This window comes from Mus caroli, unplaced genomic scaffold (assembly GCF_978045245.1).
Source record: "Mus caroli unplaced genomic scaffold, Mus_caroli_1 scaffold_8, whole genome shotgun sequence".
NCBI classification, from domain to species: domain Eukaryota; kingdom Metazoa; phylum Chordata; class Mammalia; order Rodentia; family Muridae; genus Mus; species Mus caroli.
In genome coordinates this window covers 41,005,070-41,031,103 of record NW_028227263.1, presented here as the reverse complement: position 1 = coordinate 41,031,103, position 26,034 = coordinate 41,005,070, and the positions used below count along the sequence as shown (strand labels likewise).

The 26,034-nt window shown below is 38.8% G+C and overlaps 2 protein-coding genes across 3 annotated transcripts; one reads left to right on the top strand and one right to left on the bottom strand.

Moving 5' to 3' along the window:
* The first annotated feature begins 7,750 nt into the window (after nucleotides 1–7,750).
* Nucleotides 7,751–8,713, top strand: LOC110299250 (olfactory receptor 56B34). The gene has a single exon (XM_021168904.2). The coding sequence runs from the start codon at nucleotides 7,751–7,753 to the stop codon at nucleotides 8,711–8,713; it is 963 nt and encodes a 320-aa protein (XP_021024563.1).
* A 13,299-nt stretch (nucleotides 8,714–22,012) lies between these two features.
* Nucleotides 22,013–23,585, bottom strand: LOC110298784 (olfactory receptor 52B2-like). Of its 2 annotated transcripts, XM_021168228.1 has the most exons (2): nucleotides 22,667–23,576; nucleotides 22,013–22,044 (listed from the first exon to the last, which is right to left on the bottom strand). In XM_021168228.1, the coding sequence occupies exons 1-2, from the start codon at nucleotides 23,574–23,576 to the stop codon at nucleotides 22,013–22,015; spliced, it is 942 nt and encodes a 313-aa protein (XP_021023887.1). The 2 variants fall into 2 exon arrangements, with proteins under 2 accessions (XP_021023887.1, XP_021023886.1); XM_021168227.2 differs by lacking the exon at nucleotides 22,013–22,044 and having other exon boundaries at nucleotides 22,629–23,585.
* Nucleotides 23,586–26,034: the final 2,449 nt, after the last annotated feature.

Below are 26,034 nucleotides of genomic sequence, written 5' to 3'. Positions count from 1 at the left end.
ATGAAATTCCTAGCCAAATGGATGGACCTGGAGGGCATCATCTTGAGTGAGGTAACACAATCACAAAAGAACTCACACAATATGTATTCACTGATAAGTGGATATTAGCCCAAAACTTAGGATACCCAAGATATACGATACAATTTGCTAGACTCATGAAACTCAAGAAGAATGAAGACCAAAGTGTGGACACTGTACCCCTTCTTAGAATTGGGAACAAAACACCCAGGGAAGGAGTTACAGAGACAAAGTTCGTAGCTGTGATGAAAGGATGGACCATTTAGAGACTGCCGTATCCAGGGATCCATCCCATAATCAGCTTCTAAACGCTGACACCATTGCATACACTAGCAAGATTTTGCTGAAAGGACCCAAATATAGCTGTCTCTTGTGAGACTATGCCGGGGCCTAGCAAACACAGGAGTGGATGCTCACAGTCAGCTATTGGATGTATCACAGGGCTCCCAATGGAGAAGCTAGAGAAAGTACCCAAGGAGCTAAAGGGATCTGCAACCCTATTGTTGGAACAACATGATGTACTAACCAGTACCCCGGAGCTCTTGTCTCTAGCTGCATATGTATCGAAAGATGGCCTAGTCGGCCATCACTGGAAAGAGAGGCCCATTGGACTTGCAAACTTTATATGCCCCAATATAGGGTAATGCCAGGGCCAAAAGAATGGGAATGGGTGGGTAGGGAAGTGGGGGGGCGCTATGGGAGACTTTTGGGATAGCATTGGAAATGTAATTGAGGAAAATATGTAATAAAAATATTAAAAATTAAAAAAAAAAGAAAATGAAGATTTTTAACTTAAAGGGCCAGCAAATATCTTCAACAAAATTATAGAAGAAAACTTCCCTAACCTAAAGAAAGAGATGCTCGTGAACATACAAGAAGCCTACAGAACTCCAAATAGACTGGACCAGAAAAGAAATTCCTCCCAACACATAATAATCCGAACAACAAATGCAGTAAATAAAGATAGATATTAAAAGCAGTTAGGGAAAATAGGTCAAGTAACATATAAAGGCAGACCTATTAGAATTACACCAGATTTCTCACCAGAGACTATGAAAGCCAGAAGATCCTGGACAGATGTTATACAGACATTAAGAGAACACAAATGCCAGCCCAGGCTACTATACCCAGCAAAACTCTCAATTACCATAGATGGAGAAAACAAAGTATTCCATGACAAAACCAAATTCACACAGTATCTTTCCACAAATCCCACCCTTCAAAGAATAATAAAGGGAAAACACCAACACAAGGATGGAGATTACACTCTAGAAAAAACAAGAAAGTAATCCTTCAACAAACCTAAAAGGACACAGCTGCAAGAACAGAATCCCAACTCTAACAACAAAAATAACAGGAAGCAACAATTACTTTCCTTAATATCTCTTAATATCAATAGACTCAATTCCCAAATAAAAAGACATAGACTAACAGACTGGCTACATAAACTTAATGCAATGTTCAACATCTTTACCCAACAGAGAAATGTAAATCTAAACTACTTAGAGATCTCATTAATATCTAGCAGAATGGCTAAGATCAAAAACAGAAGTGAAAGCTCATGCTGGTGAGGATGAAGAGCAACACTCCTTCCTTTCTGGTGGAAATGCAAATTTGTACAGCCACTTTGGAAATAATTTGCATAGCTGCAATGGATTCTGAATTGCAAGGCTTTCAGAAATCTCATCTCAAGATTGATTTTTGCAGCTGATATGCTTTTTCTGACCTTATAAAAATTAATCTAATGATCCTTGGAAATTAGCCCACCCTACTGGAAAGATTTTCTGCAAATCTATAATGATGCACTGTTATGTAATGATGCTATACAAACAACTGATTTCTTGATTCCTAATTATTATTCTGTAAAAATTCCTAATATGCTATTAATCATTAAGTCTTTTATAATAGAACTGCAAGTAATACCCTCTGTGATATGAATACTGCAATTGGAACTCTGCAAGTCTTCTTGTGTTATGGGCCATTTTCACTAAGATTGAAAGCAGAAAGATACACAATTAAAGACAGAACCATAACAAAACTGAGATGCAGACAAGTAATTAAACATTTCCATAAAAGGGTATTGGATAGGTGAGAGCATGGGCTGCATGACTAAAGTCAGAAAATGGAGAAAGCATAGAGAAATTGGAATAAGGAATACATAAACACAGTCAAGAAGTTTTGACATGGATTAATGATGTATGGATTTTAAAAAGTCTGAGTTTCTCTTAAAATTGTGGAACAGTCTGTATAAATGCTATGGTTGTTTAACTTGCAGTGCGTGTGGTATTCTAAAAGTAAAAGAACAGGTGTCTCTGATTCTTTTGCTTGTTTTGGGGACTCTTTTTCTCTTACTAAGTTGCCTTATCCAGGCTTGATACTGGGGTTTGTGCCTAGTTTGCAATCCCATAGGAAGAACAATATCAACCAACCAGACACCACCACCACTACACCCAGAGCTCGCAGGAACTAAGGCATCAACCAAAGAGTACACATGGCTCCAGCTGCATGTGTAGCAGAGGTTGGCCTTGTCAGGCATCAATGGGAGGAGAGGTCCTTGGTCCTATGAAGGCTCAACAGATGCCCCCGTGTAAGGGAATCGAAAGCAGTGGGAATGGGTGGGTTAAAAAAAAAAAGCATAGGAGGAGGGAGGATGGGATAGGGGGCTTCTGGGTGTGGGGTAAACCAGGACAGGGGATAAAAATTGAAATGTAAATAAAGAAAATATCTAATAAAAAATGAAATGGAAATGAGAGTTAGGGCTGAGGAGACAGTTCTGTGGCCACAACTGCTTGCCAACACTTAACCAAAGAGTGTGGGGATCCAAATTCAGATCCCTGGAACCCACATTGAAAGTTGAACTTGTAGCATGACCATTTGTAAATCCCAAGCTCTACATAAAGATGTGGGGAAGAGATGGGAGGATTCCTGGAAGTTCATAAGCCAGCTCTCCTGGACTGCATGGCACAGAGGAAAAAAAACAATACAGGTACTGTAGTAGAAACTAGTAAGAATCATGACCCTATCTCATCTTTTGTTATTGAACTGAAATGCAGAATATCTACCTGTCTTAGTTAGGGTTTTACTGCTGTGAACAGACAAAGGCAACCTGTATAAAGACAACATTTAATTGGGGCTGACTTACAGGTTCAGGGGTTCAGTCCATAATCATCAAGACAATAGCATGGCAGCATCCAGACAGGTGTGGTAAAGGCAGAATTGAGAGTTCTACATTTTCATCTGAATGGCTGCTATAAGGAGACTCAATTCTAGGCAGCTATGACAACTTGAGAGCAGGATTAAAGCCACACCCACAGTGACATGCCTACTTCAACAGGGCTACACCTCCAAAGAGTGGCACTCCCTGGGTAAAGCATAAACAAACTATCACACTACCAGGAAATAACAGTACATGCTAAGGCAACATATAACCCACTAGCTAGCTCCACAGTAGTCTGGACAGAGGTGTATAGTAGCCTTACAACTCTCATTGTCAAAGCTAATCATCACATCAACTTTGGATTTGAGAAGCAGCCAAGGATTACATCTGTCTACCTATACTTACTTCCCATCATGTACCACTACAGCAGCTTCCTGACTACTCATCTAAGAAACCCTAGAAGTCTCCTCCAGGAAGTAGGCTAGAACATTAACTTGTTGAGTTCAGTGTACCTCTGAACTTAGAGGTGTTTGTTCTGATGAACATCAATAAGACCCTCCTCCCCAAAATACACATTTTGTAATACAGTCTGCCCTACTGGGGTTCATTTTGTTGTTCTGACATTCAACATTGATTTCATACAGCATCACCAATTCATCATCTTTTACCCAAGCATCTGCATAATTCCATGTCATTATATTATAGTGATATAAATTCACTAATACCATAAAAACATTGAGTACGTTTTAAAGATGTATTTAATTTTATCTGTACATGAATGTACTTCCTGAATGTATGTCTGTGCACCACTTAAATATGTGTCAGATGCCTATGGAAGGCATCAGATCCCCTGGAACTGGAGTTACAGATGGTGGTGGGTCACCATATGGGTGCTGGAAATTGAAACCAAGTCCTCTTGAAGAGCAATCAGTACTCTTAAACACTGAGTCGTCTGTCTAGCACCCCAACATCAATTACCACTGAGTAAATTCATTTCTTTCCAAAATATATTGGTTAGTGAAAACTAGCACACAGAAGAGCCTTTACAAAAATTATTGGTAACTCTGTCAAGAAAAGTAATCTCATTGCTCTACATTCTAAATTAGCATCAAAATTTGTCGTAAAAGAGAGGAAATCGCCTTGGGCATTGTGAAGTCCTTAACAACAATAATACATGGCTTTAAAAAAAAAAAAGAAATGGTGGTAAGATTTAAAAGTCTTCAGAGCTCAAATAATAGGAAATCAATACACTGTAGCCTTTTAGAAGAGATATTGATTAAAGATATCAATCAGGGCTGGAGAGATGGCTCAGCGGTTAAGAGCACTGACTGCTCTTCTGCAGGTCCTGAGTTCAAACCCCACATTGTGGCTCACAACCAACCATAATGAGATCTGACTCCCTCTTCTGGAGAATCTGAAGACAGCTACAGTATACTTGCATATAATAAATAAATACATCTTTAAAAAGTGTTGAAAGAAAAAGATAACAATCATACTATTAAAACTTTCCTATAATTAGGGGGATGATTGACGAGAGTGGAGTGAGTTCATGCCTGAAGAACCTGGAGTGTTAGAGTAATAGTCTATTAGGATGCTCCTGGGACCAGGGCTACTTGCCAAAAAGCTCTTGAGTCATATTGCCAAGGTAACATGTGAAATATTGAACTCCTGAGAATAGAGTAAGGAAGAACCAAGAATCTGCACCTCAGAAGCAGGCAACTTGGGGAGTTATACTAAATCCCCCAACTCCAGGTGTGAGAAATAAGAGAAGGGGTGTGTTCGGGATGGGAGGCTGAGCACAGGTACAGTAGCATGGGAAGCAGAAGCTGCTGCAGGACCCTGTAACAGGGAGCATCATCACAACCTCCTGAAGAGGTAAGCAAGCCTGCAGGTTCAGAGGGGATAGGACAGAGTCCCTGCCTTAAATTCAGTCCTGATCGCTGAGTGGTGAGGCAACAGAGTCCCTACCCTGTAGTTCAGTCCTCGTCTCTGACTACAGACCTCATTTCTGGTTTCTACAACTTGTTTCTTTTCTTTTTAAAATTCATCATCTTCAATACCTCCCATCTCTCAGCTCCTCATTTAAATAAAGATTGGGATCTATGGTCAGAAAAGTAGGAAAGGAACAGAGCTGAAGCCTAGACTGAGCTGTGAGTGACAGGCCAGCGGACATCTAATGCTCTACAACCAGTTTCCTCAGAGCAGTAACAAAAAACTCCAAAGATTATTTTAAGACGTTTGATATAAGATATATTTCAAATGCAAAACAATAATAAAATATTGTATTTGATGTAAGTCCTATCTTAAGTCTCATTAACATAAATTAAAAACAAGGCTGACATGTGCTCATAATGTTATTGGTTTACACTGATATTCTATTCATGAACTTGTAACCATTTTAGTGAGACAGGAAGCAAAAATTAAGGGATACAAATATTTAGAAGGAAGAAAATACTATTCTATGCAATTTTTGTTCTACATATTAAATAAATGCTTTAGAAGCAATACCAATGAGAAATTGTAGAAATTAACAATACTTTCCTAAAAGGGATGATATAGAAGATAAAAGCAAAACTGAAATGTGTAAAATAAGATATATAAGGTACATTTAGACAGCAGTAATTGCTTACTTGCTACAATACAAGATTTTTAAAAAACAGAGCTTTTAAAGGGAGCATAGTCTTAGTTGGGCATGATGCTGTAATCCCAGCACTTATGATGTGGAGGAAGAAGGATCAGGAGTTTCAAGTCACCTTTGGATACAGAGTCAGATTGAAGCCAGCTTGGAATATATGACACTCAATCTCAAAAAGTAAACAAATTCATATAAAATAGTAACAGCACAAGCTTATTAAAGTTACTTTAAAAAAAAAGTTATGTTGACGAGGAATAGTGATTGTTTTTTTGTTTGCTTGTTTTTCCTGAAAGAGGTAAGAGCTGTAAATGAATTTATTAAATCATGTGAGATCTTCATGGAAAATCAAGAAGACATGTCTATGAACTAGAGCCTTTACTGGCCCAGGTCAGTAAGAAACTGGACTGTGACCTGTTTACAAAAAGAAATAACAAAAATAAGAATATACAGATCAACTCAGCAATTGATCATATGTCAGAAAAGTATATGTTTATACATTATATAGAGAAATAACCATACTGCTTTAAAAAGATCTCAAAATATTAATAATTATAAGAACATCACAAACCAAGATCCTGAAACTTTATTTTTTATTACGTGTGTGTGTGTGTGTGTGTGTGTGTGTGTGTGTGTGTGTGTGTGTGATTGCACATGTCTGGGGGCTGCTCTCAGAGTCCAGAAAAAGGTGTCATGTCTCCTGGAAATGGAATTACAGGTCTTTGAGAGCACCTGATGTGAGTGAAGCTGAGAACTCAAATCCAGTCCTGAAGAGCAGTAAGCATGCTTGCTCACAGAGCTACCCAGTTCAAATGTATTATTGATTATTTTATTTATTTACATTTCAAATGGTGTCCCCTTCCCAGTCTCCCCTCCACAAACCCACCATCCCATCTCCCCACCCCTTTGCCTCTGTGAGGGTGCTCCTCCACCTACCCACCCACTCCTGCCTCACCACTCTAGCATCCCCACCCCCATTCAAATTTTTAACGAGGATTTTTAAAAAGGTAAATGAAGGAAGGAATAATCTATGTTTATGAATGAAAAACATGATACTAATGTGACTCTTTTTTCCAAACAGTCATCCATATGCAAGCCCAAATTACTGGTGCTATTTTATAACCCAACACAAAAATTCTGAAGTTAATCTGATAATGAGTACATGGATGAGAATTAAAATTGAAGAGAACAGTGAAAGGAATAACATTTCATATCTATTACTCTTACTGATCTTTATACAAAAGTAATCAAAAGTAGAAACAGTGGATTCTCAGGACAGAATTGTGCTGTGTGTGAGTCTATACACACACATGTATATCTACATGTGTCTTCATTATATGACTAAAGAGGCATCCTAATCATTTGATGGGAGATACAGAACCTATGCTTAATTATTCAAAATAAATTTGTTTACATACCTCTCATTGATACAAAAATCAACTCCATGTAATCTCCTTATGCTATAAACCAAAAAGTCAACCATTAAGAGTTAATAGCCATTTAGAAATTAATATTGGTAAGTATTTTTGAAAAAAGAATAATTGTATGTAGCTTTTACTTCTTTAAATAATGGAATAAAAATATTTTACATTTTATTTAAATAGAGGACTAAGTGGATATTTCACAGCAATGTGAAAATAACCAAACAGAAAATGGAGAAAATAATAAAAATAATCAATGTTTAGGTTCTTTTGTTCCTATCTGGAATTTTCTAAAGGTCTTCTTTTCTTTTTTTTTACTTATTCACTTTACATCTGACTCATTGTCCCTTCCAAGTCAGTGCTCCCCCCCAAATTAAAAATATTATTGAGAATTCAGTATGTTCAAAAGACCACAAGATTATGGGTGAGACCTATATCACTACCTTAAGCCTAGATAAAAATGAACATATTTTTATTTTTCCTCGATTTACAGGTAGATGCTGAGAACAAGACATCCATGAAATGGGTACTAAGCATGCAACCAACAGCTCAGAGGTCCAAGTCTCTGAGTTCATTCTGCTGGGATTCCCAGGCATTCATGAATTCCAGATCTGGTTGTCCTTGCCTATGGCTCTGCTTTATATTGTAGCTCTTGGTGCTAATCTCCTTATCTTGATCACCATCTACCTTGAGCCTAACCTGCATCAGCCAATGTATCAGTTTCTTGGTATCTTGGCTGTAGTAGATATTGGCTTGGCTACCACCAGCATGCCCAAGATCCTGGCCATCTTGTGGTTTGATGCCAAGACCATCAGCCTCCCTGAGTGTTTTGCTCAGATCTATGCTATCCACACTTTTATGTCCATGGAGTCAGGTGTCTTTCTATGCATGGCAATAGATAGATATGTAGCCATTTGTTATCCCCTCCAGTATCCTTCCATAGTCACTGAAGCTTTTGTAATCAAAGCCACACTGTCCATGCTGCTCAGGAGTGGCCTGTTAACCATCCCAGTGCCTGTACTAGCTGCCCAGAGACAGTACTGCTCCAGAAATGAAATAGACCACTGCCTTTGCTCTAACTTGGGGGTCATTAGTCTGGCCTGTGATGATATCACTGTTAACAGGGACTACCAGTTGACATTGGCCTGGTTGATACTTGGAATTGACATGATTCTGGTCTGTGTTTCCTATGCTTTGATTATTCGCTCAGTGCTGAGGCTGAACTCCACTGAGGCAGTATCTAAGGCCCTCAGTACCTGCAGCTCCCACCTCATCCTCATTATGTTTTACTACACAGCTATTGTTATACTATCTGTTACTCACCTAGCAGGAAGAAGGGTTCCCCTCATCCCTGTTCTTCTCAATGTGATGCATATTGTTATCCCTCCATCCCTTAACCCCATGGTATATGCCCTTAGGACACAGGAGCTGAAGGTGGGCTTCCGGAAGGTTTTTGACTTGAGTCATTATGTGTCCAGGAAGTAAACCAGTGAAATAACACTGAATGCAGGAAAAAGGAAGTATAGACTTGGACCCTAAAATACCTTATTAAAATTCCACCACAACTTCCAGGGGCATCTACTCAAGTTTACACTGTATGTGTAAAGTGCTGCTGGAAGCTTTTCATAAATGTTCCTTCTTACTGCCCATGATAGTGTATGATGTAGCTACTATTCTTTGTAAGTTCTGCAGAGGTGAAAAATGGATTGGGAAACTTTCCCAAGGCTGATGAGGAAGTTAAAACATGAGATTTGAACCCAAATCATCACCACAGTCTCTCCTCTTAACCTTTTCTCTCCATGCACCTCATTATTAGTTTTCAAAAGTTAAGATATTAAAACAAGGTAAGATTATATATTCTCATCTTTTAGTAAAATGCCATATAGAGCATGGAAGTAGAGGCGAATGGCAACAATGGAATAATCAATTCTGCATCCATCAAAAGGAGGAAGATGGGATCCACAGAGATGACTTAAAAAGCACTTTTTGCCCTTGTAGAGGACCAGAGTTTGATTCCCAGCACCCACATAGTGGTGCACAGTTGTGCTTAATTACAGTCACAGGGGATCTGATACCTTCTTCTGGGATATTTGAGTATGCACTTGGTACCTAAAAGTACATACAAGCAAGATACTCATATACATAATATAAAATGAAATAATCTAAACAAAAAGTGTTTAAAAACAAAAGGAGGATGTTCATGACTACAACTTGACTATGGGACAGAAAGTCTATCAGGAGTGTGAATATTCAGATGTTATGACTGAGATACAACTACAGGCCCTGGTAGATACTTTCTGAAAAGCATTTGAACAGTGTGCAAGAATTGTGTTTAACCACATGACAAACACTTGGACTCTGAAACCCTGCCAAACACTAAAATAAGACTAAGTAATAACATATTGCCAATACATGTCTACAGTGAAGAGAAACCAGAAGGGGGGTTTATCCCTTTTTATCCTTTTATTTTTCTTCTTTTATACAATAATATATCCTGACCACATCCTCCCCTCCCTCCACTTCTTCCAGTCCCTCCTACCTCCTATCTACCCCATATCCACTAGCCCCACATTCCCCTTCAAAAAAGACCAAAAAATAGAAGTTTGTATGAAGTTCATGTATAAAAGAGAAAAATATTCCTGTGAAAAACTGATTTTTCTCTTTCTTTGGAGAAGATGAAATGTTCGATTCTACATTGCCTTTTTGTTCTGAAATGTAACATTACAGAGCAAAAATTTAAAGAGCAACTTTTAGAAGATGAAAATCTGGGCATAGCCATGGTCTCTGGTTCCAGATAAGGGTTCGTCAATTCTTGAGGTAAACAAAGAAACCAGAAGAAATTCTCCATCACTGTAAACTATAGTACTTCCAAATCCTCTAAAGGACACACTCCATGTAACTATCTAGTAAGAGTTGAACAGGGTTTCTTTCTTCAGTTCACAAACTCTCGAATTAATTTGCCCTGGAGTTCTACAAAGAATAAAGCAATGTATTAAAAAAATAATAAAGCACTCAACTTGATTTAAACTTCTTTAGTGAAATATAAAAGTTCTGTGGAGTTCAATATTCACTGGCACATAAAGCACAATAGAAGTTCTATAGGAAAGTGATGCTTGACTAGAACAGGGAATGAATAGACTAAATTTCTTTTTGTTACCTATTTAAATATCCAAGAGTGGAGTAACAAAGATGAAATATTGGATCAGGACAAGGTATAGATTTCCTGACACAATACCATGGCATTATGATAGATTCTGGGAAAAGAACAACTGTGCCAATAATTTGGAAACCCAAATGTGAGAAGTTTAGACCACTGACAGTTAAGCAGTTGAATCATCCTTCCTTCAGGAAAGTAAGTTAGATGGTGTGATCATCCTCTGTGGATAAGACAGAATTTTACAGTGTGCATTTCTCTAAAGTTTTTCAATCATACTAAGACTATGTTAGTCACGTTCCTTCATTGTCACAAAGTGTTTGAAAAGAACAACTTCAAGAAGAAAAACTTTGGTCTTATATTTTCAGGTGATGCTCAGCTGGCTCCATTGCTTTCATGTCTGTGGCAAGGCAGAAGTATCAGAGCAAAAAGACATGTATAAGAAAGTTGGTCAAAAAAAGAAAGAAAGAAAGAAAGAAAGAAAGAAAGAAAGAAAGAAAGAAAGAAAGAAAGTAAGTTAGAAAGTTGGTCATTTCATGGTCTTCAGAAAGTAGAGAGAGTAGAGGTTTATGGACAAAACCCTTTGAGTCCATGCTCCAAGTAACCTATGTGCTTTAACTAGGCACCATTTCGTAAGAGCTGATGCACCTATAAACCTATCAATCGATTAATTTGTTGATGATGTTCATACTTTTATAATCCAATTGCCTCTCAATATTGCCATGAGCTAGGGACCATGCCTTCAACATATGAGCCTTTTGAGAAGAATCTTCATATCTTAACTATACCATTTTATGCCTAAACCACAAAGACCCATGTCCATCAATATATATTCATCTCCTAATGCAAAATGCATAGACTTTCATGAGTTCCTAAGATTTCAATATTTCAACATTTCTCAAAGTTCCAAGTCCCCCTTGAGACTCAAGGCAGATTCTTCCTGTGAACCTAAAAATAACCAGAAAGAAAATTACACACTTCAAAATGCAATGGTAGAGAACAAACATGCTCATTCTAGAGAGGAGGGACATTAACAAGATCAAAACCAGCAAGAGAGGCATGAACTTGAAACTCCATGTCCATCATCAAGGGCACATGGTTGTCTGTTATAAAATCTAAAGGTCTGAGAGAGCCCCATTCCATGGGTTCCCTGGGAATAGTTCACAGGGCATCTCTTTTGGGTTAGTTCTGCTTACTGGGGAGCTTTCTTTCCTCAGAATATCTTCAAAGTTCTTGGCATCTATGCCTTGTAAGTGTCTTGAATATAGCTCTTACCTGCTTTCATGGTTATATGCACTGTCATCTCAAGGTCTGCCTATGGAGATTCTGTTACACTGCTTATCCTCTCAGGTCTATCTTTGGGTAGATGCCTCCATGACTTCCCAATTCTTGGATTCTGCAGGCCTACAAACCAAAACTGATGGTCTAATGCTAAGAGGAGCAGTGAGACTCTTTTAGCCTATTAATTAATGAAATAGCACATAAAGAAAATTCAAGGCAGTTCTGTGATGCCATTCATAACTCTTAGATCAATAGAGAGTAAAAGTGATCCTAAAATAATGGAAATTTAGTAGGAAGACAGGGAAGCAACTTAGAAAACTATAAACCATCATTCCCTATGATGTCTGAAGAAAAAGCTGCAACATAAATCAAGCCATTAACAAGCCCTTAAAGTCTGACAAAACTTTAAAAAAATGTTTATTCCCAGATATAGCTCCCTACTCTCCCTTTTCTCAGAGCAATTGTTTCAGAAATTTGCTCAACTCCTTTCAGTTCTCCGGCACATACTTCCTCTGCCCCCTGCCCCAATTCATTGCTCTAATGTTTCCCTTCAGAAAAGGGAAGTTCCCTAGGGGTATCAGCCAAATATATAACAAGGTGTAATAAGATGAGGCATAAACCCTCATAACAGGGCTGGGTATAGCAACCCAATAAGAGAAAAAAAGAGTGCTAAAAATGGCTAAAAGAGCCAAAGATAACCCCAATTCCCACTGTTAGGAGCGCCATAAGAATCCAAAGCTAAACAACCACAACTGTACTGAGAGGACCTAGTGCAGACCCATGTAGGCTCCAGCAGTGCTGCTTCTTTCTCTGTGAGTCCCAAAGAGCCCTGCTTAGTTGATTCTGTGAGCCATGTTCTCACATTGTCCTTGATCTCTCTGAATCTGAAAATTCTTCCTCCACAGAGTTACCTGGGCTCTGCCTAATGTTTGACTGAGCATCTCTAAATCTGCTCCAAGCTTATAGAGCTCCAAGCTGCAGAAGAAAGTGCCTCTTATGATAATTGGTCTAGACACTGATCTATGAGTATAGCAGAATAGCATTAGGAATCATTTCAATTTTTTCATATTTGATTCCATCCTAAGTCTCTGGGCCATCTACCTTCCAGTTTCTAGCCATCCAAGCAGTGTTCAACCTGGGCTTCATCTCCTGGCTTGGTCTGCAATTTAGACCATTTATTGGTTGGCCATTCCTACACGCTCTGATACATCATTATCCCAGCACTTCCCAACCCAGTCAGGACAGGTGGTGAGCCAAAAATTTTGTATCTGGGTTGGTGTCCCAGTCCCATCACTGGAAGCCTTGCCTGGTTACAGAAGATGGCTGGTTCAGTCTCTGCATCCTCCCTTACTAGGAGTCCTCCCTACAGTCACCCTCATAGGTTACAGGAAGGCTCCACTATACTAGGTTTATATACTATCCCCTAAATGCCCCCTATTTCTATTCATCTTTTGCAGTATTCTCACCCTCCACCCCTCCATCCCCTACCTGATCCCTCTTGTTCTCAGACCCACTGGCCCCCGTCTACCCATAAGGTTGATATGATTTCCCTTTCCAGGGAGATCCATATGTCCCTCCCTGGAGCCCTCCTTGTTACTTAGCCTCTTTGGGTCTGTGGAGTGGAGTGTGATTATCCTGTACTTAACAGCTAATGTCCACTTATAAGTGAGTACACATCATGCTTGTCTCTCTGGGTCTGGGTTACCTCATTGAGGATGATCTGGTTACACGTTTCCTGTGTCATTTTTTAACAGCGAAGTAATAATACATTATGTAAATGTACTACATTTTTTTTTATCCATTCTTCTGTTGAAGAATGTCTATCTCTGCTGCTTTCAGTTTCTGGATCTTATGAATAAAGCCACAGTAAACATGGTTGAGTAAATGTCATTGTGGTAAGATGGAACATCCTTTGCATATATGCCTATGAGTGGTATAGCTGGGTCTTGAGGTACACTGATTCCCAATTTTCTGAGTAACTGCCATATTGATTTTCATGTGATAGTGTACATAACTGGCCCCAAAATTCTACTATGGAACTCCTATTGCTGATAAACACCTTCAGCACTGTGGCTGCATACAAGATTAACTCAAAAAATCAGAAGCCCTCTTATATACAAATGGGCTGAGAAAGAAATCAGGAAAACAAGATCCTTCATAGTAGTCACAAATAATAAAAGCAAGTGAAGGACTTATGTAACAAAATCCTCAAGTCTTTAAAGAAAGAGATGGAAAAAGTTATCAGAAGATGAACCAATCTCCCATACACATTGATTAGTAGAGTTAACATATTAAAAATAATCATCCTATCAAATTAATCTACAAATTCAATACAATTCCTATTAAAATTCCAACACAATTCTTTACTGACCTTGTGTAGTGGTTTGAATATGCTTGGCCAAGGGAGTGGTCTTTTTGGAATAGGTGTGGCCTTGTTGGAGGAAGTGTGTCACTGTGGGGGTGGGCTGTAAGACCCTCCTCTTAACTCACTGGAAGACAGTCTTTCCAGGCTGCAATCAGATCAAGATGCAAAACTTCCAGTTCCTTCTATGGTGTCTGCCTGGACACTACCATGCTTCCTGCCATGATGTTAATGGACTGAACCTCTAAAACTGTAAGCTCACCCCAATTAAATGATGTCCTTTATAAGAGCTGCCTTGGTCATGGTGTCTCTTCACAGCAATGGAAAGCCTTACTAGGACAGAAGTTGATACCAGGGATTTGGATATTGTTGTGATAGGCCTGACCATGTTTTTGTTTGGAGGAATGTGGATTTGAGGGCTTTGGATTTGGAAAGCCATAGAATTCTTTAAGTGGAACTTAATGTACCATCCTGTAGGAATATTATAGGTTTAGGTTTTTCAAAAACTACTTTAATAAGGGCTCTTAAATACTTAACCTCCCTTATAGACCACCAACTAAAGCTAGGGGAGAATAAAAGGATCATAAGACAATGGGGACATGGACCTGTTCAGAAGTAGTTCTTTGGGGTGATTCTAATCTTTGTTGTCAGGATATCAGCGGAATCACAATGTCAGTCCAATCCACAAATCAGTAGCAGCGGCTAAATTCAGAAAAAAACAGAGAGGCTCAATGGATTGGTGAATCAGCACAAGTCCGTGAAAGCAGCAAGGTAAGTTCACTGGTACATTTCTGTCAATGAACTCAAAACAACCAAAGATCAGTGCTGGAGGGCAAGGCAAACCAGTGCAGGGCATCATCAGCAAAGACCATTATCCTCAAAGACCAATGACCATGGAAGAATTGCAAGGTGAACCAAACTCTTTCCAATCATCATGTGTTTTCTCAAGTGACCACTCCAGGAAAACATCACATGCTCTTTCACCAGACAGCTTCCAAAAAAAAAAAAAAAAAAAAAAATCACATAACACAACTGAGTCTCTAATGTAACCATAAATTTCCACTTCAAAATATGGAACACAGTGATGCTGAGGGTGATTTGAACTCTAGAGAATGTTCTTCAGATGTTTTGGTGAAAAATGTTGCTGCTTTCTGCCCTTGTCTGAGGAAACTACTTAAGGCTAAGGTGAGGTGTTTCAATTAATTGTATTGACAAAGCAAGTCTCAGAAATGCCCGGCATAGACTCTGTCCTCTGGTTTATTCCAATTAAGAGTGTTTTGACCAAACATAGCAAGCTTTGAAAGAAAAAAAAATAGAAAATGTATACTTCAAGTAATAAAAGGTTGCCAGGAAATGTAATGGACCTAAATCCTGTGTTCAAGAAATAAACGCTTAAAGGAGTGCTGACTTTGGAGCAAGATTCCACCCAGCTAATCTTATTGTTTATGAATTTGCCATTAAACAAGGAATAATTATATCATGTTATATGTTATTATTACTTGATAATTTTTTTCATTTGGACTTTTAATCTGGAATGAACTACAATCCAGAAATGGAGGACACAGACTTGTGATCCAGATCTTGAAGCACGATGGCTATGAAAAGCTTAGATTCAGGCATGGTGGTATGTGCATTTAATCCTAGGAGACAGAGGTAAGCAGATCTCCAAGTTCAGGGTCAGCCTGGTCTATAGAGCAAATTTCAGACAGCCAAACTTAGGCAGTGAAGGATGCAATAGAACAATGAGGGAATGTTCCAGCCCCAGCAAGCAGCAGAACTATGACTTTGCCTTTCAGAAGGGATATGTTTAGTAAACTGTCACATCATTCCTTGTGGATGTTTGTATGATCCCAGGGAGCCTACAAAGTTATACGTTATTCCAGACCACATATAAGCCTTTTCTATTCTAACCTATTCTAACATTCACAACCAGATACTGATTGTAACTAGAAAACAGCAGAAAATATTCACCTTAATACTGACAAATATTTTATTTACCCCAAAAATGGGCTATTTTCCCAGGGCATGTGGAAAACTGTTTAGATCTAACCAAAAGTTGAGACAGTTCATGAAGTTGACTCAGCTGTGAAAAAGCTGGGGGAGTAGAGAGGGGAGTAGGAAAGCATCTTCCATTTGCACTTGTCTTTTTTATTTCCTTGCTCCTGAGCCTTACCAAATGTCAATGGCAATGCCCTAGGTGTCCTATTTCTTATCCTTTACTCCCTTGACCAAGCTCACTCAGCCAGTCAACACAGTCTCAAGGGAGGTAGAGGAGGGGAGTGAGGATTAAAGAAAGAAAAGACAATTAGACAATACTATAATATGACTCCAGCAAGTGCTGAAGTAAGTTTATTTTTCCCTAGCTGTTTAAATACCATTCTAAGTATATGCAACAAATGGGGTCAGTTCTTGGTCAAAAACAAACAAGGCATAAACAAAAGTCCTGAGATCACTGTATCCATGGCCTTATCAAGATGATCAAGATACAAGGAACACATTCTTCAGCTGTATTTATCTTGAGCCTACTTTCTTGTTCTAGACCAATGTCAAATATTCTTGCCAATATCCTTGAAGCAACACTAAGAGCTCTCCATACACCCTAAGTGTTTGATGTTGTATGTGATGCACCCCAATTTACAACTTAGGTGAGGAGTTCCCTTAATGGTAAGAAGTGATGCTGTCAATCAACTGGATGCACAAAATCAGGATACCATTTTTCATATGAAGCAGAGTTTATATGTAAGAATATAATATATCATATGTAATATAAGTAATATAATATAATATAAAACAGTAAGGAGTGAGAGAGGATAGAAGAAAGTATTCATCACTTACATATTCCATCCTATCAGGATACATCTATATTTCCACAGCCTAGAAAGGAATCTGCACATACATGCCATCTGAATAGAAGATGACTTTCTAAGTCACACAACATATATTGGTCATGTTCCCTTCTGCTAAAACAACATGGAAATGTTATATGATTATCTGAATCAGAATGAAGACTTGATATCCTTCATGCATGCCAAATATCTAGTTTCTAAGCCTTTCTGTCCTATAAACAAATAAATTCTAATTCTGCTTGAAGAACGTGTTCTACTTGACAACAAAAATCCCAAGGCCAAGAAGGAATTAAGTTATTTTCAATTTACCAACCTCTCAAATTTCTTTCCTCATCTGCACAAGGACAGAGTTGATATTTCTCTAGGTGACTACAATGTTCAGAAAACCAAGAGACAGATGAGGGTTAGCTCTGTGTTAAAGTGTGCCTAGTATGCCTGGAGCCCTAGATAGGATCCTTAACACCAGAGCAAAATGAGAATGAAGGGTGGGGATGCAGATTAGGAGGGAGAAAGAGGAAATAGAAAAGACTATGTCTAAATATGAATTCCATAGAATAGTAATTTATTTGCAATAAAATTCAAAGCATGCTAAAAATCATTCCATATGCCCTTTTATAGCACTGAAATAATTTTTGAAACGATGAATTTATGAAATTCTTGGACAAATGGGTGTATCTGGAGGATATCATCCTTAGTGAGGTAACCCAATCACAAAAGAAGTCATTAGATATACACTCACTGATAAGTGGATATTAGCCCAGAAACTTAGATACAATTTGCAAAACACAAGAAAATCAAGAAGAGGGAAGACCAATGTGTAGATACTTCATTCCTCCTTAGAACAGGGAACAAAATACCCATGGAAGGAGTTACAGAGACAAAGTTTGGAGCTAAGACGAAAGGATGGACTATCCAGAGACTACCCCACCTGGGGATCCATCCCATAATCAGCCACCAAACAGAGACACTATTGCATATGCCAGCAAGATTTTGCTGAAGGGACCCTGGTATAGCTGTCTCATATGAGGCTATGCCAGTGCCTGGCAAATACAGAACTGGATGCTCACAGTCATCTATAAGATGGAACACAGAGCCCCCAATGGAGAAGCTAGAGAAAGCAAGCACCCAAGGAGCTGAAGGGGTCTGGAACAACAATATGAACTAACCAGTACCCCCAGAGCTCGTGTCTCTAGCTGCATATGTAGCAGAAGATGGACTAGTCAGCCATCACTGAAAAGAGATTGAAATTGCAAATTTTATATGCCCCAGTACAGGGGAATGCCAGGGCCAAGAAGTGGGAGTGGGTGGGTAGAGGAGCAGGGTGGGGGAAGGGTATAGGGAACTTTCAGGATAGCATTTGAAATGTAAATAAAGAAAATATCTAATAAAAAAAAGAAATAATTTTTTAATATTTTTAGCTCTAATGAAACTACAAACTAAACAGGGTGTCTTGCATAGAGTGCCTATTCCTGAACCTACCCAACAAATTCACTATGGATGGCTCAAAGTAGCCAAAGAAATTAAAGGTGGTGTATTTCCCAGTAGGTAAAAAATAATGTAAGTGAATGGACTTGGCACAGACTCGAAATCCCAACACCTGGGATGCAGAGGAAGGAGAATCATATGTTTGAGGATAGCCTGAACTATATAGAAACTTATCTGAACATACACATGCACACACACACACACACACACACACACACACACCTGTGAAAAAGAGCATCCTTCAAAGACATGCATAGGTGAATCCAGGCTTAACAATGAGCTGCCTGTAAAACAGGCTCTGGATGTGGAAAAATGATACGAAGGATGAGGAAATCAGAACTACGTGGTTTAGTACAAAATGACACAAGGAAATTAAAACTGGAGCACAGCCACAGGAAACTGGACCTTAAATGAGGATGGGTGAATTTGAGAGCCATGTTCAGGTATCCATAGGGTAAAGCTGCATTCTCTCCCAGTGAGATAGGTGCAACATCCATGATCTGCAATTTCAGCCTCTAAAACATAAGAGCTAGGGGGTAAAAGATGAATACTGAAACCATTCTGAGTAGCCCAGCAGTGCACTTGGTGAAGCACACAGTAACAGTTATGTCTGTGGGCAGAGTTAAGGTGCTCACAATACAGCTGCCCTGTCCTTGGAAATCCCTGTTAGTGAAACACTTCTTGGCACTCCAAAAAACTATAACACAGCCATAAGTAGTCAGCCCTTATACAAGAATAGATGAGTTTGAGAGCCTCTGATGGAGTTCTAAAACCCTTTCACGTTAAGTACTCCTGTCTTCCTCCAGTTATCACAGAGAATCTGCAGGATACCTCATAAAGGTGAAAGAGACACATATTAATTTCCTCCACCTGTACTTCTTGATGATAGCCAGTCATGTGGCCCTGTCTAGAGGCTAGGTTACAAAGTCTCATAAATTCTCAGGAACTTTTATCCTACATGGCTGGAGGTTATCAGGATTGTGTGCTCTGTAATTTCTCACCCTGTTCATGGCTGGAAGTAAGTGAATGAATAATCAATCGATGGGTGTGAAATTTTAATAGTTGCCAAGTTATGACAGAAACTGAAGAGAGCTTAATGGCAGTAGGGAGACAGTTGGTTCAGGGGTGTCCTTTGAGATCAGACCACCTGTCTCCTGGACTCACAGAACTAGCAGAAGATATATGTTGGGAAAGAAAAGGTTGACAATGTGTGTTGGCTACATTTCTGAAGTAGCTAAATAAGAAGAACTTGGCAGAAAACATATAAAAAGAATTGGTCACTTTCTCAGAAGGAAACAAGGTGGATTCAAGACTTAGTGGCTTGGAACAATATGTCTTTACGTTCTTCCAGCTCTGCAGGTCAGAAATCTGAAACACATTTCTTGAAGCTAAAACAAAGGCATGGACAAGGCTGCGTGTCTTTCTGGAAATAACTCCGCAAGCCCTAGGAGAATCTGACTCATCACACAGTTCTTGGCTTGTTGTACTGATTCATCTCCAACACTGGCAAAGGCCAGTTGTACCTTTCCCATTCACAATAAATTGGTTTTTTGTTTTTTTTTTTTCCCAAAGCTTCAAGCAAAACTATCCTATCCAAACTTCTTAGTTAAATAAATACCTTAGGAAGAAGTTTGTGTTAAGAGTGTGGTGCCCAATAAATACTTCATATGAGGCAATTAACAGCAAAGGTCTCAATAAGTCATTATTACTCTAAATTATCTTCCAGTAAGTTACAGAGGTAAACACCGAGGCTATCAAGGGGAGAATCGAGAAAAGTTAAGAATTATGTCTATAGAAGACATTGGCAGGGTGCTGATTGGCACACAATAGAATCAAGCCATGAGAAGTTTCCTGATAAACATATCTTGCCAATGAAACAATCTGCTCAACTAAGAAAACATTTGAACTATTAAAAGTTAACATAGTAGCATTTTGCTAATGTTTAAGCCATGTTTAAAGTTAAAGTATAAATATACTGATTTATAATGTGACATATGATCATATTAAGTGGCTAAATGCTAACAAACTGTTAAATTTTGACTAACATTTCCTGTTATTCATATTATTCAACTTGATATAATATTTAATAAAAATATTCGCTACTAAAAAAAAAAAAAGTTAACATAGACCGGAAGAACCACTTGCTGCCTCTGTTCCCTCGTGCAAATGAATGGGTACTAGATGCTCTGAGGATCAGGCTTCCTTGGCGCTGAGTTTGGATTCGCCTCTGTGGACCTGCTCAAGAAGAGTTGCAGGTTAAGCGCTTTTCTTTCGGTTTCTAGCCCGCCTCACTTTGGCGGCTTGGAGACTGATGGGTCCAGGTGCTTTTCTTACTGTGCCTTTCCTACAGCTCAGCATCCTCTTAGGTACAGTGGGAGGCCTAAGCACCGAATGGACAGTGGAGTGTCACTAGTAAGTGATCTTGGTCACAGAAAAAAAATTAAAAAATTAAAGTTAACATAAAGTTAGGCATAGTAGCTGTAATCCCAACACTTAAGGTTGCAGATTTGAGGCCAGCCCAGCCTCCATGGTGAGCTCAAGTACTTGGGCTACATAGCAAGACACTGACTCAAAATGGGAGAAAAAGAACTGCTATAACTCTTAGTCCATCATATTAGCACCAGGAAGAAGGTTGCATGTTCAAGAACATGAAACTATAGGTGAGAACATGAGATTAAAGGTGAAACATTTTAATTACAGCAGCCACTACACAAAGAATAGCTCCTATTGTCACAAGCAACATTTTAAATGAAATAGCAGTGGCATTTCTTTTGCTGATTCCTCTGAAATTTTATGGTTTGCTACATAGTGTAACCTAAGCTAGCCTTTCTAATGTAGACATGTTTATTCTGAAATGTCTGCAAGACACAAAAAGGGAAATGCCAAGAGATGGTTTACTCTAACAGAAGACAGTGATGGCCCTCTCCCTAGAATCTCAGCCATCTCCACTTCTGAGCCCACCACACTCCATGGTAGTTCTGAAATGATGAACACAAGTAGCCCTAGGCATGGAAAAATGACTGGAATGTGGGAAGTGGCAGAATATAATAATAAGGGGTGAGATGCTGAAGAGATGGCTCAGCAGTTAAGAATACTAGCCATTCTTACAGAAGCCTTGGGTTCAGTTCCCAGCCCACACAATCTGTAACTCTAATTCTAGGGGAACTGACACCCTCTTTTGACCTCTGTGGGCACGAGGCATGTACATGGTGCACAGACACACATGTAGGCAAAAAACACCCATACATGTTTTTTTTTTAATTTTTAAACTTAAAACAAAAATGGGGGTGAAAGTAATCAAATGTATTGTATGTAATACATGAAATTGCCAAGGATGGGATTTAGTTATGAAAAAAGAATTGCTGAATATATGAATGCGGATATCAAAGGAAAAGGCTAACCTAGAATTATTAGTTTGGAAATCATCATAATTAATGGGATTTAGAGCTAGATAACTGAGTTTGTCATATTTAAAGTCGGACGACTAAAGAGGTGGAAAAACTCTAAAGGACCTAGAATCAGAATGTTTAGTTAGATAGCATTTATCTTTATCTTACCAGTATGATCCAATTGTACTTATTCTCTGTTCATGCATTCAGCTCAGATACTGACCCACTTGCTAGATGAAGAAGTGGATATTTTATATGTAACAATGATCAAATTCCCTTACATAAAAATACAATCAATCCTAACCTTAACATATTTAAACACTTTGGTGTATTTCAAGGCACTCCAACATTTTCACCTATTTTTATATTTGCTGGAGCTATGTGGTAATGGCAGCCATGATGCTGGATAAGATGATGGTCATGGTGTAGTCTGAACATGCAGGCATGAGAGAGAAGAGAGGCCTCTGGACATGCTGAAAATATCACATAAATAAAATCAAAAATATCTTTTTCAGTCAGCATGTTTCAAGTTAGAATTACAGCTATGGAGAACCTATTGTACTCAGTGATTCACATGCTACAATTAATCCTCACAATAAGCTTAGAACATAGGTAAAGAGGTTTTATTTTATAGGTTAAGATTAAATTTCCAAAAGATATGAACTCCCCATGGCTCATAATCAAAATGAAATAGACCCAGGATAATCCATATATATTTCATTCTAGTACTCATTTGCTTTCTGCAACAGATAACATGGTTCTTGAACATAGAAACTCACTGGCAAGTTCTCTCTCTCTCTCTCTCTCTCTCTCTCTCTCTCTCTCTCTCTCTCTCTCTCGTTTGTAAGAGAAACTAAGACAGCTTTGTGAACTGTGACTGCTCTCAAGACTTCCACACAACAGACAACATGCGAGTCATGCTGTCCCTAATTTGCTTGGTCTTAGCACCATAGATGATAGGGTTAAGCATGGGGGGAACTAACACATAGAGATTTGCCAGAAGAATGTGTACATGGTGGGGGATGTTCTTGCCAAAGCGATGAGTAAGGAAAGTAAAAAATGATGGTATGAAAAAGAGGAGAATGACCCCAATGTGAGAACCACAGGTGTTGAGGGCCTTGTGCCTAGCATCCTGGGAAGGAAGTCTAAACACAGCTTGCAGGATCAACATATAAGAAATACCAATGAGTGCAACATCTACCAAAACTGAAGCCATTGGCACTGAGAAGCCATACCAGATATTGACAGTGATGTCAGCACAAGCCAATCTGGCTACACCAATATGCTCACAATATGAGTGTGGGATGACATTGGTCCTGCAGTATGACAGCCTCTTCAGCAGAAATATGATAGGGAAAATTGTCCCAATGCTCTGTCCCCAGATGGCCAGGGTCATTTTTCCAATTGCCATAGGTGTTAAGACGGCTGAGTATCTCAGAGGAGTACAAATAGCCACATATCGGTCAAATGCCATGGCCAGAAGGATTCCCGACTCAGCCACAAAAGCAACGTGAATGAAAAACATCTGAGCAATGCAGGCATCAAAGGGGATCTCCCCAGCATGGAACCAAAAGATAGCCAAGGCCTTAGGCACAGTGGTGGTTGACAGGAGAATATCAGTGCCAGCCAGCATGGACAGAAAGACATACATGGGCTCATGGAGGGTGCGTTCACTCAGGACAACAAGGATGAGGGCTCCATTCCCCAAGACTGCAGCAATGTACATGAGACAGAAAGGGATAGAAAGCCAGGTGTGGTACTGCTCCAACCCTGGGATTCCAAGCAGGATGAACACAGTTGGATGGATGATGGTGAAGTTAGTTCCAAGCATGCTTGCTTTTGAATTCTTCCCGTGAAGACTAAAACTAATGGAGAGACATAGGAAGAGCCAGCTGTGAGTTCTGGTCAAAGGCAAGCAAACACCACAGTGACCTACAAGTGAATGATGTCACTCCTCCATTTCCCATGTTAGCACTGCAGATACAAACAAGTGTCCCTGACCACACCTCGACAGTGTCTGGGACCCGTACACACATGCGTGTTCCACATAAGTATTTCCCTAGCTTTGATAATTCACCTGTTTCTCCTATGCTAGGAAAGGCTTCACATTCTCACCCCTTTCCATTCAGCAGATCTGATATAGCCTTGGTGACAAAATGCTTACTGTGATTTGTTTTGTTTTGTTGTATGTGAGGTATGGGGGTGGGTGCTATTTGTGTTCATGCATGTGTGTGTGTGTGTGTGTGTGTGTGTGTGTGTGTGTATGTGTGTGTTGTATGTGACACCAAACTCTCAGGAGCCTCCTGTTCTACCTCCCAATGTTGGAGTTACAGGTGCTTACAGAAATGCCCAATTATTTGCATGAGTCCTGGAAATCTGAACCCAGGTCTGCCTGCTTTCACAACCACTCCTGCCCACTGAGCCATCTCTCTAGTCCCTATGTTTTTTAAGAACCCTATCAATATATAGGATAAATCCAAAACTTTTTAAACATAGAAAACCCTCCACAATCCTACATTACTCTCTTTTTTTTCCAGCTTTAGACACATTATTAAGGCTAATTTACGTGTTACCTGCTCTCCACTCAGAACCTGAATTTTCCAGTTTTCATCACTTTTGGCAAACACTTTCCTCACCTACAACAAATTTTTCTACTTTGAAGATGTCCTAGCTTATAGCCTATACATTACCACCCAGGAAGCCCTCTTCAGCTCACATCCTAGGTCTCTGACAATTTGTTACTGATTTTCTTTTAAGACGAGTTTTTTACATCTTAAAACTTTGGAATGATTACTGTTGAATTATTCATACTTTTCTTGTCAGAATTAAATCAAATATGCTATACAGACTGCCAAACATAGTGCCTAGCAGAGAAACACAAAATCAATACTAATTACTGTTAGTGAAGGAATCAGTACAACTTAACAGAAATCTAAGCAACTAATAGAAATATATTTGGAACTTACAATTTCAATCCAATGGAGGAAAACAATCTATTTAATTAATGACATTGGGATATTTGACTAGGTTATTTTTATGAACGAATAAGATTATTTCCCAATTTGTTAGGTAAACAAATAGAAATTCCAGATGTCTAAACAGCAAAACTACAAGGATATGTAAAATTAAAATGAGTGTTTTAAGATAAAACATTTTTGGCATTTGAAACATCTGAATAAAATAAGAGAACCAAATTCCATAGAAAGTAACAAGTGACTGACAGTTTTGTAAAAACAGAATGGAGGCTATTAAAAAAAAGTAATTCTAGAAGAAAGATATACACAAGGCTTGCAATAGAAAAGTAGATTAGCGTCCTGAAATAATAAAGGTTGGTGAAAATAAATAAAGAAGTATTTTTAAACATGCAAAGAATCAAAATGGACAATATATACTATATAAAATCAGACTATACATATGAACAGATGTTCAATCACATAATATTTAAAGAAATGAAAATTCACATAAAATGTAAAGAAATGAAATCTGTCCTCTTAAAAATGTAAGGAAACAGCTCCCTGTGGAGATACGTAACTTTCTGTGGCCACTTTGGACAGTAATTTGACAACAGCTTTTAAACACTTAATATTTTATTTTGTTGTTGTTTGCTTGCTTGCTTGCTTGCTTGCTTGCTTGCTTTTGTTTTGGTTTAGGGTTTTGTTGTCTTGTTTTTTTGTTTTGTTTATTTGGGGTTTTTGGTTGGTTGTTTTTGGTTTTTTTTTTTTTTAGGTATGGGGAGGTTGGTGATGGTGCTTTGCTTTGCTTTGCTTTGCTTTGCTTTGCTTTGCTTTGCTTTGCTTTGCTTTGCTTTGCTTTGCTTTGCTTTGCTTTGCTTTGCTTTGCTTTGCTTTGCTTTGCTTTGCTTTGCTTTGCTTTGCTTTGCTTTGCTTTGCTTTGCTTTGCTTTGCTTTGCTTTGCTTTGCTTTGCTTTGCTTTGCTTTGCTTTGCTTTGCTTTGCTTTGCTTTGCTTTGCTTTGCTTTGCTTTGCTTTGCTTTGCTTTGCTTTGCTTTGCTTTGCTTTGCTTTGCTTTGCTTTGCTTTGCTTTGCTTTGCTTTGCTTTGCTTTGCTTTGCTTTGCTTTGCTTTGCTTTGCTTTGCTTTGCTTTGCTTTGCTTTGCTTTGCTTTGCTTTGCTTTGCTTTGCTTTGCTTTGCTTTGCTTTGCTTTGCTTTGCTTTGCTTTGCTTTGCTTTGCTTTGCTTTGCTTTGCTTTGCTTTGCTTTGCTTTGCTTTGCTTTGCTTTGCTTTGCTTTGCTTTGCTTTGCTTTGCTTTGCTTTGCTTTGCTTTGCTTTG